We start from the raw sequence: 16470 nt of genomic DNA on the forward strand, positions 1-16470 counted from the left end.
AACCCTTACAGCCTCAGATTATTACCAATTCCAAAGCTGCTTCCATATTTTAAGGTATCTTTAAAACAGTGTCTCACTCCCAGTACCATTTTTTTGTACTAGTTCATTCTTGCATTGTTACAAAGAAATGCCTGAGACTGGTTAATTTCCAAAGAAAAGTTTAATTGGCTCATGGTTCCATAGGTTGTACAGGAAGCAAGGCAGCATCTGCTCAGCTTCAATTATGGTGGAAGGTGAAGGGGAAACTGGCACTTCACATGGCTGGAGCAAGAGGGGTGGGGGGCAGGCACTACACACTTTTAAACATGATCTCATGATAACTTGCTATTGCCATGAAAACACCAAGGGGGATGGTGTTAAGCCACGAGAAACTGCCCCCATGACCCAGTCACCTCCCACGAGGCACCATCTTCAACACTGGGGATTACAGTTGAACCTGAGATTTGGGTAGGGACAGAGATCCAAACCATATGACTCTGAGCATTAAATATATGCAGAAAAAAGCATTTGACATATTCAACATCTACTAGTGATGAAAACTCTCAGCAAATTAGGTATATAAAGAATGTGCAACTACACAATAAAAGCCACATATGACAGAGCCACAGCTAGCATCATAATCAACAGGATCCAGAACAAGACAAGGATGCCCTGTCACCACTTCTATTCAGCTTAGGCAACAGAAACAAAAAGCATCCAAATTGGAAAGAAAAACGTTGAGTTGTCCATTTGCAGATGACATGATTTTTTTTTTCTTGAGACAGTTTCTGTCACCCAGACTGGAGTGCAGTGGCATGATCATGGCTTACTGCAGCCTCCACCTCCCTGCCTCAAGTGAGGCAGTCACTGGACCGCTCCTGTAGTAGATGCTCTGAAAGAATTAGGAGGATACAGAGTGACTGTCAGCACCTTGGTGGTGTTGCTCATGAACAATTCAGTAACATTACTTGAGGTGGGTGTGGGAGGAGGATAGCAGAACAGGAGAGAGGCAGGGAAGAAAGGGAATCAGGGCCTTTGGCTTTCTAGCTCCAGGCCACCTCCTAAACATGAAATAGCCAATTTTAAACAGGGCACACCAGGCAGTGCAAACTGTGCGTCCCTGGCAGCCTCTTAGGGCTCCTCCCTCCTAATCTGACCTGAGCTAATGTGCCCTCTTATTGATCCCTGCCAAAGTCATTTCCTCCTCAGAATCCACATGTGTTGCTGCTCTGCATATTATCCCTTCTAGAAGATTTTGTACTGAATAAGAAGAAAGCTTTCATTAAAGAGATTTAATTCTAGCCAAAAGATTTCATTAACTAACTTTCTGTTATAAGGCAATTAAACCAAGATTTGAAAATACTCAATTATCCTACCATTTAACGATGACCCCTACGTAGCATCTGGTATTTGTCCTTCCACTCTTCTTTTTCAACATGATGTGTGTGCACCATGGAGTGCACTGCTCCTCATGCTCAAACTGACTCCAGCACGGGGACAGCCTGACATGGGGAGCAGCGACGGGGGCGGGGAACGGGCAGTGACTCTCTCCAACCCAGCTCTGCAGGAGATTCCAGCAGGGAAAGTGGGTGCCAGGCTAACACCCAGGTTGATCCTTGAGATTTTATTGGATGCTATGTCTTGGGATTGGGTTCCTCTGAATTTCTAAGACTTGCGGTGATTATCTCATTAAATACAATAGAATATCCCACTGATTATTGTCTGCATTTGAACAGGAGCTGAGGGATGATGTCACCGCTGTAGGTCAAAAGCCTGTGGACTCTGTGTGTTTTACATTAATGATCACACTGAAGCCCACTGTACAATGTACCTGCTCAAACCAACCCTGGGTGAGCTGAGCACTGACACCATCCAGTCATGATAGTGTTTGGGATCTGAATAGGTTTTCATTCTCCCAGGTGCATACAGAAGTGCTGGAATAACTTGGCCTAGCAAGAAATTATACTAGGGCTTTGTGACAAATTCAGTGTAGTGGCTCATGGCATTAACCTTCCACTCATTCCCGACTTCACATGTGCCTCTTCCATTTAAAAGACCAAGAGCTTGGGAAATTCGTCTCTGCACCATGTCCATCTGAGGACTGGGGATAGTGAACTTATGTTCAGGTACAGCTGTGCTGGAGGATGAATGGGTTGATGTATGTAAACCGTGCAGTGGTGATGGAAATTTTCTTGAACATTGATCCTTGTGTTGTGCTTTGAACATGGGAGTATGTTTTCTGGGGAAATGTACACACACTCCCAAAGACATCCACAATCATTCCATACACACTCTCTCCTCTGTCCCTCCCAACCCTGATGAACCACCCCACTGACAGGACACTGCTGCTTCCAGGGATGACAGTAGCATGGTTACAGTTGTTTACTGGACTCTTAGTAGTTTTTATACCAAATTTCTCAAATCTAATTTCTGGCAGAAAGCTCAAACCAGAGTGGCTCTTGAGCAAAAGCAGGCAAAACAGTGTCATCTTTGCAACACTAAGATTTTGAACGTAAACAGAGAGATGATCCCAGATACGTACCGTTCGCCAGTGTGTCTGGGTCCACCTGCATCTAGAGAAAAACAAAACACTCTGAGGGTCAGACCAGGCTGTGTCCTGTGTGCACAGGTCTTTTCTTCACTTGTTGATATTAAAAAAACAGATGGAAAATAGTGGTTGAGACAATGGCCCTGATATCTAGAAGATATTCGTGGAAAGGCACAGATTTTTGTGCAAGATTTTCAATTGTTTTTATTTGACGATTCCAAATACTTCTTAAGAAGAAGGCATTTCTCTTGAGGAAAATGTCTGCTGACACACAGCTTGTAAATGTGGATGCCATCTGAAACCATTTTTTAGTGGATAATGAACTCTGACATTTGCCCACCAAGAAATTCTTGTCAGTCACCTATCGCGTAGATGGTAAGATGTGTACCTCTTAGTTCAATGGAAACAGAGAGAAACCGAGAGAAATTCAATTTCCATTTCAGAGTAAACAACATGACTTTACTATGCGAACGCCTGTGGCTTCCTCCGAGGATGTCTGCTTGGGCACATCCTCCTCCAGGTCTTCCAGTTCACCTACGAAACAGAGTCACTATAAGCACATGAGCTCCACTGAGTGAATCCCTCAGGTGGTCTTGGAGCTGTGGACACGGGGCTGGCGTGTGTGGAAAGGTGTGTTCACAGCACAGACTCAGCTGCTGCTGGTCCCTCTTCCAGGTGGTGAGGGAAGACAAATGGTGAAGGAATGCATCGGGAAGGCCACAGAAGACAGAGTCTTAGTCGTCTAGCTAAGGCAACCTCTTCGACATGAAATAACCCATCTCAAACAGGGCACACCACATAGTGTTTCCCTGTAGCATCTCAGGGCTCCTCCTTCTTAATCTGACCTAACTTGTCCTCCCTTCTTTATCCCCTTGAGGTCATTTCCTCCCCAGGAGCCACATGTACTGCTGCTGTGCTTTTGTTCCTCCTAGAACTTTTTTGTTTTTCTCTTTTTTGCGATGGAGTTTCACTCTTGTTGCCCAGGCTGGAGTGCAATGGCGCGATCTCGGCCTACCACAACCTCCGCCTCCTGGGTTCAAGTGATTCTGCTGCCTCAGTCTCTTGAACAGCTGGGATTACAGGAATGCACACCCATTCCTGGATAATTTTGCAATTTTAGGAGAGACGGGTTTCCTCCATGTTGATCAGTCTGGTCTCAGACTGCTTGTTTATACCAAACTGCCTAAAACCTCATTTCTGTTAGGAAGCTCCAGAGAAATTATCCAGCAAATGCAGGGTAAAAAGTGCCACCTTTCTGAAAAACTAAGATATTTCCTTAGCAAAAAACTAATCCCTGGGGTGTGGGGGGCAAGATGAGGGAGAGCATTAGTATAAAGACCTACTGCACACGGGGCTAAAAACCTAGATGAGGGCTTGATAGGTGCAGCAAACCACGATGACATATTTATACCTATGTAACAAACCTACACGTTCTACACATGCATCCCAGAATTTCAAGCACATTAAAATGAATAAAAACAAAACCCCAAAACACATACCTTCTTCTTCCAAGTGTACTCTTTTCTGCAATTAAAGAAAAGAAAAACATGATGAGAGTCAGACCACACTGTGTCCTGTGTGCACAGGTCTTTTCTGCATTGTTGACGTTAGAAAACCCAATGGAAATAGTGAAAATAGTCAACACGAGGGCCCCAAAATAAAGCCTAGAGGACGGAAAGGCACAAGTTTTTTTTGTGAATGATTTTCAAGTTTATCTTCATTGCAAGTTCACCACTATTTTCAAGAAGAAAGCATTTCTCTATGGAAAATGCTTACTGCCGAAGAGTTTTTAAGTGAACCTGTCATCTATAAATGTCATCTTGAATTCATTCTTGCTGGTAATAAACTCTCACTTTACAGATGTCCACCAAGACATTCTGTAAGTCATCTATAATGTACATGGTAAGATTACCGTCTCTTACCTCAATTTATATAGAAACGAAGAGAAATAAAATTCCCACCTCAGACAAACAAAAAACACTTTACCTTCAATGACCCTGACAACGTCTCAGATGGTATCTTGGGCAGATGCTCGCACAACAAGCCTTGGTCGCGCTCGAGGAAACACAGAGTCATTGTCAGCACACTGGATGCACTGAAGGAATCCGTCAGGCAGACTCAGGCGCTAAAAACACGGGGCTGGCACATGTAGACAAGGGGGGTTAACTGCAAAAACAGACCTCTTGCCAGAACATCCTCCTTGGTGATGAAGAAAGGTCAGTGAGACCATCACGAAAGCCATGGAAGACAGAGCCTTGGCAGCACACACACGCACTGCCGACGCCGTGACAGTGTCTCTTCCTTCTCCTATGCAGTTTGAGGCCTGGGAAATTTCCACTTTTCTGGTGAAATGTGACAATGCTATTTATCTCTCCTGGGTCTACATATGCTTCTCTTGCATTTTCCATCCATTTTGTTGAACTGACATAATTTTCGTAAAACATACACAATGTATTATTGTAATCATTCAGTGCACACTTCAGGAGAAAACACGAGCAGAACCGCAGAAGCAGAGAAGGGAAAACCTCACTGTTTGAGGAGCCCACGCTCTTCTCCCCTGACCCTGGATTACAACCCACGCAGGCACCTGGGTAAGTGTGGGAACCCACAGACTATAGAAAATGAGCAGAAAGCCTTTGCACACTTGTGCTAGATCTCACAACAGGAATGCAGGCATCAGAACATCACGGGCCCAACATGGACTGCCCAGGGCTGAGCTCTGGGAGTAGAAAGAATGAGGAGGACACAGTCCCTGCCCTCCCGGTGACCACCCATGGCCAGGATTCCTCCACCTATGAGTAGGAGACTACAGACTTTGGGACTGATGACTGCAAGTCTGTCCCAGAGAAACAGAGAAACTGATCTCCTATGGGTCACACGAGAAAGCTACAAGGACCACCTAAACTCCAGAGCAGCCCCTCTCCCTTTGCTGAGCTCAGCCTGCCTGAGAGCAGGGTCCCCTCCTCACTTCCTGTGACACTAGCATTGGGCAGCTGCCCTCTCTGGGAGCTGAGCCTCCCTCCAGTAAAAGGGAACTCTGGACCAATAGCAGCTACACAAAGACCAGCTGTCCGGCGACTCCCAGAAGCTGACTGTTCCAGCCACAGGGAGATCAAACGTGGCAACTACTCCATGTCTGACCTGACCCTCCAGTCCGTCCCTGCTGATCATGTTCTCTCTGGGCTAAGTTGAACATTTCAGGCACTCACTCCTGTTCTCTGTCTCTCACTAATTTCTGGTGGTGCCTTTGCCATCAATACACAGGGAGATGGAGAAGACAAGAAACAAGAAAGTAGCACCTCTGTCCAGGGTTTTAGGAAGATGGCCAATGTTCAGGCCAGCCACGAAGTCAGAGCTCAACTCCTCCTTCAGATGAGGCGTGAACGTTCCGTCCGCGCCCAGGTGATGATGTGGAACTGACTCTGCTGATGCTGCATCTCGGCTTCCCCATGGCTCTGCTGCCCTCATGCCTTCCTTCTGCTCCTCCAGATCATGTTCCTCTGCAGACCCAGGCCAAGGCTGTACCTGCTCTCTCTCTCACAGAGCCCACTGGGCAGCTGTCTGTGAATTCTTAGAACCTCAACGTGGGTAACACTGATTTGTACCTTGAATCAGTCAGCAGAAAGCCCCCTGAGTAGCCACAAAAAACTATATTCTACAGATTAAAGATGACTCGGGAATTGGGTTATGAGGAGATTGTTTCTGAGGTTAGTGAGGGACCTTCTAAATTCACACCAACCTGATTGGTTTAAAATGTGGGATAAATATTGACACCTAAAGAGCAATCAAATTTGATTTATACACAATAAGTTTCCACCAAATGCATACTCCAAGAAAAAACTCAAACTAAATTTGGCTCCGTTTATATTCCTATTCACTGAAACCAACTGCGTTCACTTGTTTTTTTTTTTCAAAAGCCTTCAGGAGCAAACAACCAACCTTTGTCAACAGGCGGTTCAATGGGGACATCATGGAGCCTCTGTGCTACCACAGAGTTTGTTTTTCCCCATCTGCAATGCATGAGCCACCCTCCATCCTGCTAGGAAGGCAAGTGCTCACCCTGCCTCTCAGACCCTAGGGCAAACCCCTTGGTTCTCTTTACATGTTGCTGTTTCTGAGCCGAGGACACAGAAACCATGACTAGGCTGAGGGATACAAGGCTGAAACTCTACATGACCCTGGCATTATCTATTCTGAACCATGTTATCTGATGGTCAACATGAGGCCTCAATGGAGAAAATTGGGGTGATTTCACCCCAACCCCACCTGCAGCCTCCTCTCTTCTCAGTTTCCCAGCAGAACTGGCTGTAGCACGAGGCTGCACCAGGGTGTAAATGCACAGGAAGGAGCCCCTCCTCCCTCTCAAGATGGGTCGTGGAGGGTCACTTCTGAGGGCTTTGGTAGAAGAGGCTTGTAAAGGAGGGAAGGGGCTAGAGTGAGGTGTCATGACCTCTCCAAAGGCAGGAGGAAACAGAAAGGCCTGTGAAGAGGTGAGGTTTATTAGAAAATAAAGTATAGCAGGGAATTCTGAAGGAAAAAATAAAATGAGCAGAGATCCTGACACAGTTCTGTTCCTTGGGTGCCCAGTGAGAATTTCCTGGGTGTGGACAGGATTTCTTTTAGGTTAATTAAAGTGTCCTGTGCAAGAAATAAACTGCACACACTGGAAGCTTACAAGCTGATTTTTTCATGTGCCTGTAATAGGACCACAACGGTGACGGAAATCTCTGTTGAGAATGTGGACACTAGTAAATCTGGGGATATGTAGTACGGAAACCCAAACACACACACCCAGACACACTGACCGTGGCACCGCATGAATTCACAAAAGACATGACCGGCCCCGTGCACAGGATCCCACCCCACCTTCAGGGATTGCAGTTGCTCCCAGGGGCTGCAGAATGTGGCCACTGTTCCTTATCTAGAAAAATCATTTCTCCCATCAGAGCCTAGGTCCTCATTCATGAGAGGACGCTCAGCTCCGGCTGCCTGTCTACGGGAAAGCCAGCGAGGCAGTGGCACATTCCTCATCATCTGGGTGACTCATCAGCATGAGAGGGGCTCCGCAATACCTACCCTCTGATGGAACTCCCGACGATTTCTGTAATGACAGAAAGTAAATTGCTATGAGCATCAGACCATGCTGTGTCCTGTGAGCACAGGACTTTTCTTTGCTTAGTGACATTAGAAAACAAGATGAAAACCAGAGTTCAAAGGAACCCCAAAGAACAGAGCAAATCGACTCACACTAAAGATGTAAATTTTTCTCAAAGGGTGTTTCCTGTCAAGTCTATGTTGGTTGGCAAGTAAGTAATTTTGCTCCAAAGAGAGAACAAAATTGGTAAGGCAAAAGCTCACCGCTGCACAATGTGTGGCTGGTGCTGTCATTTTCTCCCACTGTCTTAATTCAAGACTCAGTGGGGAAGAGACTCTCAAAATTCTCCCCAAGGACATTCTGTCACTAATCTAAGATATATGTTGTGAAATTCTGGTATCTTAATTTAATCCAAATAAGGTAAAACTAAGAAAGCAACAGTTTTTCACAGAGAAATCCAGGTGGCCTGACCTTCACATCCTCTGGGTCCTCCTCTCCCTCGTCACTGGACAGCTCCTATAGTGTATCAGTCACAGCTAGGAGGATACAGAGTGACCGTCAGCACCATGGTGGTGTTGCTCACGAACAATTCAGTAACATTGCTTGAGATGGGTGTTGGGGGAGGGTAGCAGGCACAGGAGAGACGCAGGGAAGAAAGGGAATCAGGGCCTTTGGGTTTCTACCTACAGGCCACCTCGTAAACATGAAATATCCAGTCTCAAACAGGGCACACCACGCAGTGCAGGCTGTGTTTCCCTGGCAGTCTCTTAGGGCTCCTCCTTCCTAATCACACCTGAGCTAACTTGCCTCTTATTGATCCCTGCCAAAGTCATTTCCTCCTGAAATCCACATGTGCTGCTGCTCTGTGTATCATCCCTTCTAGAATATTTTGTAGTGTATAAGAAGCAACCTTTCTTGTAAACGGAGATTTAATTCTAGTCAAAGTTTGCATTACTTTCTGTTACAAGGCAAATCAACCAAGATTTGAAAATACTCAATTATCCTGCCATTTCATGACGACCCCTACTTAGCATGTGATATTTGTCCTTCCACTCTTCCTTTTCAACACGATATGTGTGCACCACGGAGTGCACTGCTCCTCATGCTCACACTGACTGTAGCACTGGGACAGTCTGTCATGGGGAAAAGCAAGGGGGTGGGGGCGGGCACTGACCCTCTCCAGCCCAGCTCTGCAGGAGATTCCAGCAGGGAAAGTGGGTGCCAGGCTAACACCCAGGTTGATCCTTGAGATTTTATTGGATGCTATGTCTTGGGATTGGGTTCCTCTGAATTTCTAAGACTTGCGGTGATTATCTCATTAAATACAATAGAATATCCCACTGATTATTGTCTGCGTTTGAACAGGAGCTGAGGGAATGACCTCACTGCTGTAGATCAAAAGCCTGTGGACTCTGTGTGTTTTACATTAATGATCACACTGAAGCCCACTGTACAATGTACCTGCTCAAACCAACCCTGGGTGAGCTGAGCACTGACACCATCCAGTCATGATAGTGTTTGGGATCTGAATAGGTTTTCATTCTCCCACGAGCACACACAAGTGCTGGAATAACTTGGCCTAGCAAGAAATTATACTAGGGTTTTGTGACAAATTCAGTGTAGTGGCTCATGGCATTAACCTTCCACTCATTCCCGACTTCACATGTGCCTCTTCCATTTAAAAGACCAAGAGCTTGGGAAATTCGTCTCTGCACCATGTCCATCTGAGGACTGGGGATAGTGAACTTATGTTCAGGTACAGCTGTGCTGGAGGATGAATGGGTTGATGTATGTAAACCGTGCAGTGGTGATGGAAATTTTCTTGAACATTGATCCTTGTGTTGTGCTTTGAACATGGGAGTATGTTTTCTGGGGAAATGTACACACACTCCCAAAGACATCCACAATCATTCCATACACACTCTCTCCTCTGTCCCTCCCAACCCTGATGAACCACCCCACCTTACACGACACATCTGCTTCCAAGGATGACAGTACCATGGTTACAGTTGTTTACTGGACTCTTAGTAGTTTTTGAAGTCAACCTTCCCAAATCTGATTTCTGGCAGAAAGCTCAAACCAGAGTGGCTCTTGAGCAAAAGCAGGCAAAACAGTGTCATCTTTGCAACACTAACATTTTGAACGTAAACAGAGAGATGATCCCAGATACGTACCGTTCGCCAGTGTGGCTGGGTCCACCGGCATCTAGAGGAAAACAAAACACTCTGAGGGTCAGACCGGGCTGTGTCCTGTGTGCACAGGCCTTTTCTTCACTTGTTGATGTTAAAGAAAAAACAGATGGTAAATAGTGATTGAGACAATAGCCCTGATATCTAGAAGAAATCTGTGGAAAAGCACAAGATTTTTGTGCAGGATTTTCAGTTGTTTTTGTTTTACAATTCCAAATACTTCTCAAGAAGAAGGCATTTATCTTGAGGAAAATGCCTGCTGACACACAGTTGTAAATGTGGATGCCATCTGAATCCATTTTTAAGTGGATAACGAACTGTGACATTTGCCCACCAAGAAATTCTGTCAGTCACTTATAGTGTACGTGGTAAGAAGTATACATCTTTTTTTTTTTTTTCCCCGAGAGGCAGTCTCTCTCTGTCACCCAGGCTGGAGTGCCGTGGTGAGATCTCGGCTCACTGCAAGCTCCGCCTCCTGGGTTCACTCCATTCTCCTGCCTCAGCCTCCCGAGTAGCTGGGACTACAGGCGCCCTCCACCACGCCCAGGTAATTTTTTTTGTATTTTTAGTAGAGACGGGGTTTCACTGTGTTATCCTGGATGGTCTCAATCTCCTGACTTCGTGATGCCCACCTCGGCTTCCCAAAGTGTTGGGATTATAGGCGTGAGCCACCGCGACCGGCCTGTAAGACTTATACATCTTAATTCAGTTGAAACACAGAGAAACCGAGAGAAATACATTTTCCATTTTAGAGGAAGTAAGACGGCTTTACCATGTGAACCCTTGTGGCTTCCTCCAAGGATGTCTGCCCTGGCACATCCTCCTCCAGATCTTCCAGGATACCTGGGAAACAGAGTCACTATAAGCACATGAGCTCCACTGAGTGAATCCCTCAGGTGGTCTTGGAGCTGTGGACCTGGGGCTGGCATGTGTGAAAGGTGTGTTCACAGCACAGACTCAGCTGCTGCCGGTCCATCCTCCATGGTGGAGAGGGAAGGCAGATGGTGAAGGAAGGCATCAGGAAGGCCACAGAAGACAGAGCCTTGGTCCTGTAGCTAAGGCAACCTCTTCAACCTGAAATAAACCATCTCAAACAGGGCCCACCACACAGTGTTTCCCTGTAGCATCTCAGGGCTCCTCCTTCCTAATCTGACCTGAGCTAAATTGCCCCCCTTCTCGATCCCCTTGAGGTCATTTCTCCCAAAGGACCCACATGTGCTGCTGCTGCTGTTCATCATCTTCTGAAACATATCGTACTGCATAAAAGTCAGCTTTCTTCAAAAAATCTTAACTCTAGTCAAAAAAAATTATGACTTCACTGAACCTTTGATTCAAAGAGAACTAAACCAAGATTTGAAAATATTCAATTATCCTACCATTTAAAGAGAACCCGCACTTATCTTATTTGTCCTTCCACTCTTCCTTTTCAACACAATGTATGTGTCCCTGGAGTCAGCTGCTGCTCATGCTCACACTGACTCCAGCACTAGGACAGCCCATCATGGGGGCAGTAGGTGGGGGGCTAACGATAAGACTCTCCAAACTAGCTGTGCAGGAAGTCCCACCGAGGTGATGGACACCAGAAGAACACCCCAGTTCTTCCTTGAGTTCTTCTTCTGCACTGTGTATTGGATGTGTGGGCTGAATTAGGGCACATGTACACTTGTGGCAATCATGTTATTAAACATAGTAGAATATGTCCCTGATTGTTGTCTGCTTTTTTTTTTTTTTTTAGATGAAATCTCACTCTGTTGCCCAGGCTAGAGTGCAGTGGCAGGATCTAGGCTCACTGCAACCTCCGTCTCCCAGGTTCAAGTGATTCTCCTGCCTCAGCCTCCTGGGTAGCTGGGATCACTGGCACCTGCTACCACACCCAGTTAATTTTTGTGTTTTCAGTAGAGACAGTGTTAGCCAGGCTGGTCTCAAACTCCTGACCTCAAGTGATTCACCTGCCTCGGCCTCCCAATGTATTGGGATTACAGGCATGAGACACCACATCCTGCCTATTCTCTGCTTTTAAACAGGAGCTGAGGAATAAACCGATCACTGAAGCAAAAGCCTGTGACCTCTCCATGTATGTTTCACATTTCTGACCACACCCAAATCCACTGTAAAACATACCCATTCTAATCCTGGGTTATGCGACCATTAAGACCATTCTATGATGATAGACAGTGCATAGAATTTCTGTATGTATTGTACTTCCACATGCACACCTAGGTGCCCAAAGTCACTGCCAGGCTGATGAGTTATACAACGGCTGTGAGATCAATGCAGGACAGAAGTCCATAGAATCAACCTGCCAACCACTCCTGATTTCACATTTCCCTCCTCTACTGAGAAAGCCAAGACTTTGAGAAATTCATCTCTGCATAACCAGTAACTTAGGACTGAGGATATTAAACTTCAGACAGCTGTGGTGGAGAATCAATGGGTTGATTTATGTAAAGTGTTCAGGGTGATGGACTACTCCTTTTTTTTTTTTTTAAAAAAAACATACAATCCTTGTGTGTTGCTTTGAACATGCACAAAAACTCCAAAAGACACTCACAATCACTGCCCATAGACTCTCTCCTCCATACCTCCCAAACCTGATGCACACCACCCTTTCACATAAGGGACACCACTTCCTGCAGAGACTACAGGAAGATGGTCACAATTCTGTCACAAAGTCTTACTGTTTTTTCATACCAAACTGCCTAAAACCTCATTTCTCTTAGGAAGCTCCAGAGAAATTCTCCACCAAACGCAGCATAAAAAGTGCCACCTTTCTGAAAAACTAAGATATTTCCTTAGCAAAAAACTAATCCCTGGGGCATGAGGGGAAAGACGAGGGAGAGCATTAGAATAAATACCTAATGCATGCGGGGCTAAAAACCTAGATGAGGGCTTGATAGGTGCAGCAAACCACTGTGACATATTTACCCCTATGTAAGAAACTTACACGTTCTACACATGCATCCCAGAATTACAAGCAAAATAGAAACAATTAAAAAAGTAAACCCATAACACATACCTTCTTCCTCAACGTGTACTCTTTTCTGCAATTAGAGAAAAGAAAAACATGATGAGAGTCAGACCATACTGTGTCCTGTGTGCACAGGTCTTTTCTGCATTGTTGACATTAGAAAACCCAATGGAAATAGTGAAAATAGTCAACACGAGGGCCCCAAAATAAAGCCTAGAGGACATGTGGAAAGGCACAAGTTTTTTTTGTGAATGATTTTCAAGTTTATCTTCATTGCAAGTTCACCACTATTTTCAAGAAGAAAGCATTTCTCTATGGAAAATGCTTACTGCCGAAGAGTTTTTAAGTGAACCTGTCATCTATAAATGTCATCTTGAATTCATTCTTGCTGGTAATAAACTCTCACTTTACAGATGCCCACCAAGACATTCTGTAAGTCATCTATAATGTACATGGTAAGATTACCGTCTCTTACCTCAATTTATATAGAAATGAAGAGAAATAAAATTCCCACCTCAGACAAACAACAAAGAGTTTACCTCAACCGAGTCTAATAACCTCTCAGGTGGTATCTTGAGCACACGCTCAAACAACAAGCCTTTGTCGCGCTCTAGGAAACAGAGTAATCGTCAGCACGTTGGGTGCACTGAAGGAATCCATCACGCAGACTAGGGTGATAAAAACACGGGGCTGGCACATGTAGACAGGGGGGTGATGCACTACATTTTATTTTAAACCATTAATCCTTGTGTGGTGCTTTGGACATGCACAAAAACTCTCAAAGACACTCACAATCACTGCCCGTAGACTCTCTCCTCCATACCTCCCAAACCTGATGCACAACACCCTTTCATGTAAGGGACACCACTTCCCGCAGAGACTACGGGAAGACGGTCATAACTCTGTACCAACGTCTTACTGTTTTTTATACCAAACTGCCTAAAACCTCATTTCTCTTAGGAAGCTCCAGAGAAATTCTCCACCAAATACAGGTTAAGATATTTCCTTAGCAAAAAACTAATCCCTGGGGTATGAGGGGTGAGATGAGGGAGATCAGTAGAATAAATACCTAATGCATGCAGGGCTAAAAACCTAGATGAGGGGTTGATAGGTGCAGCAAACCACTGTGACACATTTACCCCTATGTAAGAAACCTGCACATTCTACATATGCATCCCAGAATTTCAAGCAAAATAAAAATAAAAAAAGTAAACCTACAACACATACCTTCTTCCACAAGGTGTACTCTTTTCTGCAATTGGAGAAAAGAAAAACATGATGAGAGTCAGACCACACTGTGTCCTGTGTGCACAGGTCTTTTCTGCATTGTTGACATTAGGAAACCCAATGGAAATAGTGAAAATAGTCAACACGAGGGCCCCAAAATAAAGCCTAGAGGACATGTGGAAAGGCACAAGTTTTTTTGTACATGATTTTCAAGTTTATTTTCACTGCATGTTCACCATTATTTTCAAGAAGAAAGCACTTCTACTACCGAATAGCTGGGACTACAGGCGCCCACCACCTCACCCGGCTAGTTTTTTGTATTTTTTAGTAGAGATGGGGTTTCACTATGTTAGCAAGGATGGTCTCGATCTCCTGACCTCGTGATCCGCTCGTCTCGGCCTCCCAAAGTGCTGGGATTACAGGCTTGAGCCACTGCGCCAGGCCCAGGCACAAGATTTTTATGCAAGACTTTCAACATTGTTTTGGTTGTATAGTCACAATGTTGTAAGAAGAAAGCTTTTCCCCTAAAAAAATTCTTTCTGCCATACAGTTCATAACTGAAGGTGTCATCTAAGAATGCCATCTGAGATCATTTCTTACCTGGTAATGAACCCTCACATTTTCCCACCAAAAAATTCTTTAAATCATCTATAATACACATGGTAAGATTTTCATATCTCAATTCAAATAAAATAAAAAAGAACCAAGAGCAACAGCATTTCCATTTCAGAAACATAAAGAAGAACTTACCATGCGAGCACCTGGGACATCCTTAGATGAACGCTTCTCACTGTGATCTAGGAAACACAGAGTAACTGTCAGCATGTTGGTTCCACAGAAGGAATCCCTTAGGCAGCCTTGGGTGCTGGGGACAGGGGGATGGCGTGTGTAAAGGAGGTGGGTTAAGGGCAGAAACTTGGCTGCCACTGGGACACCCTCCTTGGTGATGAGGGAAGGCAAATGAGACCATCAGGAAAGCCACAGAAGTCAGGGCCTGGTTCTCTGGCTAGGCCACCTCCCCACTGTGAAATAGGCAGTGTTCACACAGGGCGGCACACAGATGCACTGCTGATTCCATGACAGTGTCCCCTTGTGCATTTTGAGGCCTGGTAAATTTTCTTTTTTTGTTGTTGAAATGTTATAATGTCATTTATCTTTCCTGGATCTACATATGCTCCTCCTGCACTTATCATCCATTTTATTGGCTTTAAAATCAATATTGTGGCCAAAATACATCATATTTATTATTTTAATGATCAAGTGTGCACTTCAGGGGCATTAGAGACATTGACAATTCTGTGAAGTAAACTAAACATAATCCAAATCCAGATGTCTTACTTTCCGCCTTAGGAAACGAGAGAAAAAAGTGTAGTGTAATGTAAACAAGGCAACCCCCATCCCCCAAAACATAGCAATATTTGCAGAAATCAATGTAATAGAAACAATAAACAAAGAAACTCAACAATACCAAAAGCTGCTTCTTAGAAAAGATCAATAGAATTGGTAAACCTCCAGCCAGGCTAATCACAAAGAAAAGATAGAAGACGTGATGTACAAATAATATGAATAGAAGAGGAATTATCCCTGCTTATCCCATGAACATTAAGAAAATAATAACAGAATACTTTTTTTTTTTTTTTTTTTTTTTTTTTTTTTTTTTTTTTTTTTGAGACAGAGTCTCACTCTGTCGCCTAGGCTGGAGTGCAGTGGTGTGATCTTGGCTCACTGTGAGCTCCGCCTCCTGGGTTCACACCATTCTCCTGCCTCAGCCTCCCAAGTAGCTGGGACTACAGGTGCCCGCCACCATGCCTGGCTAATTTTTTTGTATTTTTAGTAGAGATGGAGTTTCACCGTGTTAGCCAGGATGGTCTTGATCTCCTGACCTCATGATCTACCCGCCTCAGCCTCCCAAAGTGCTGAGATTACAGGCGTGAGCCACCCCGCCTGGCCAATAAGAGAATACTTTCAACAAATTTATGCCTGCAATTTTTAAGTGCAGCAGTGAAAGTATATTAAAAAGTTTTAGAGTAGGAATGACAGGAAGCACAGTACCGTTGGAAGAGAACCAAGTAGGCAACTGGTGAGATTCAAGTGTCTATGCCCACAAATTTCCTAGCTCAAATGAAATGGACAAATGCCTTCAAAAAGAGAAACCACCATAACCACCCAAAGGAGAGATAGATAATCTGAGTAGGCTTCTATCCATTATAGAATTTGATCAGTAAGTAATAACTTAAAAAAAAAAAAAGCCCATATAATTGTACTGGTGAATTCTACCTACAATTACAATGGAAAACATAGTCTTACCAGCAAGTGATCAAAATTCTACATATTTACCCAGCTAAATTTAAAAATCATGTTCGTCTTAAAATCTGCACAAGAATGCGGGCAGCTTTATTCATAATTGCCCACACTGGAAGCAGCTGAGATGGTCTTCAGGAGGTGAGAGAACCAGCTAACACTG

At 44.5% G+C, this 16470-nt stretch overlaps 1 protein-coding gene across 2 annotated transcripts; it reads right to left on the reverse strand.

Annotated features, from left to right (window-relative positions):
• Positions 1-141: 141 nt before the first annotated feature.
• On the reverse strand, positions 142-15519 carry LOC103247700 (protein FAM153B-like). Of its 2 annotated transcripts, XM_073010519.1 has the most exons (12): positions 14757-15519; positions 14007-14031; positions 13319-13389; positions 12828-12852; positions 10584-10654; positions 9797-9827; positions 8094-8158; positions 7604-7628; positions 4514-4666; positions 4027-4051; positions 2522-3061; positions 142-871 (listed from the first exon to the last, which is right to left on the reverse strand). In XM_073010519.1, exons 1-7 carry the CDS (start codon positions 14829-14831, stop codon positions 8139-8141), a joined length of 318 nt encoding a protein of 105 aa, XP_072866620.1. In that variant the 5' UTR covers positions 14832-15519; the 3' UTR covers positions 142-871; positions 2522-3061; positions 4027-4051; positions 4514-4666; positions 7604-7628; positions 8094-8138. The 2 variants fall into 2 exon arrangements, with proteins under 2 accessions (XP_072866620.1, XP_072866619.1); XM_073010518.1 differs by having other exon boundaries at positions 8094-9827.
• Positions 15520-16470: the final 951 nt, after the last annotated feature.

This window comes from Chlorocebus sabaeus, chromosome 23 (genome assembly GCF_047675955.1).
Source record: "Chlorocebus sabaeus isolate Y175 chromosome 23, mChlSab1.0.hap1, whole genome shotgun sequence".
Taxonomy (NCBI): domain Eukaryota; kingdom Metazoa; phylum Chordata; class Mammalia; order Primates; family Cercopithecidae; genus Chlorocebus; species Chlorocebus sabaeus.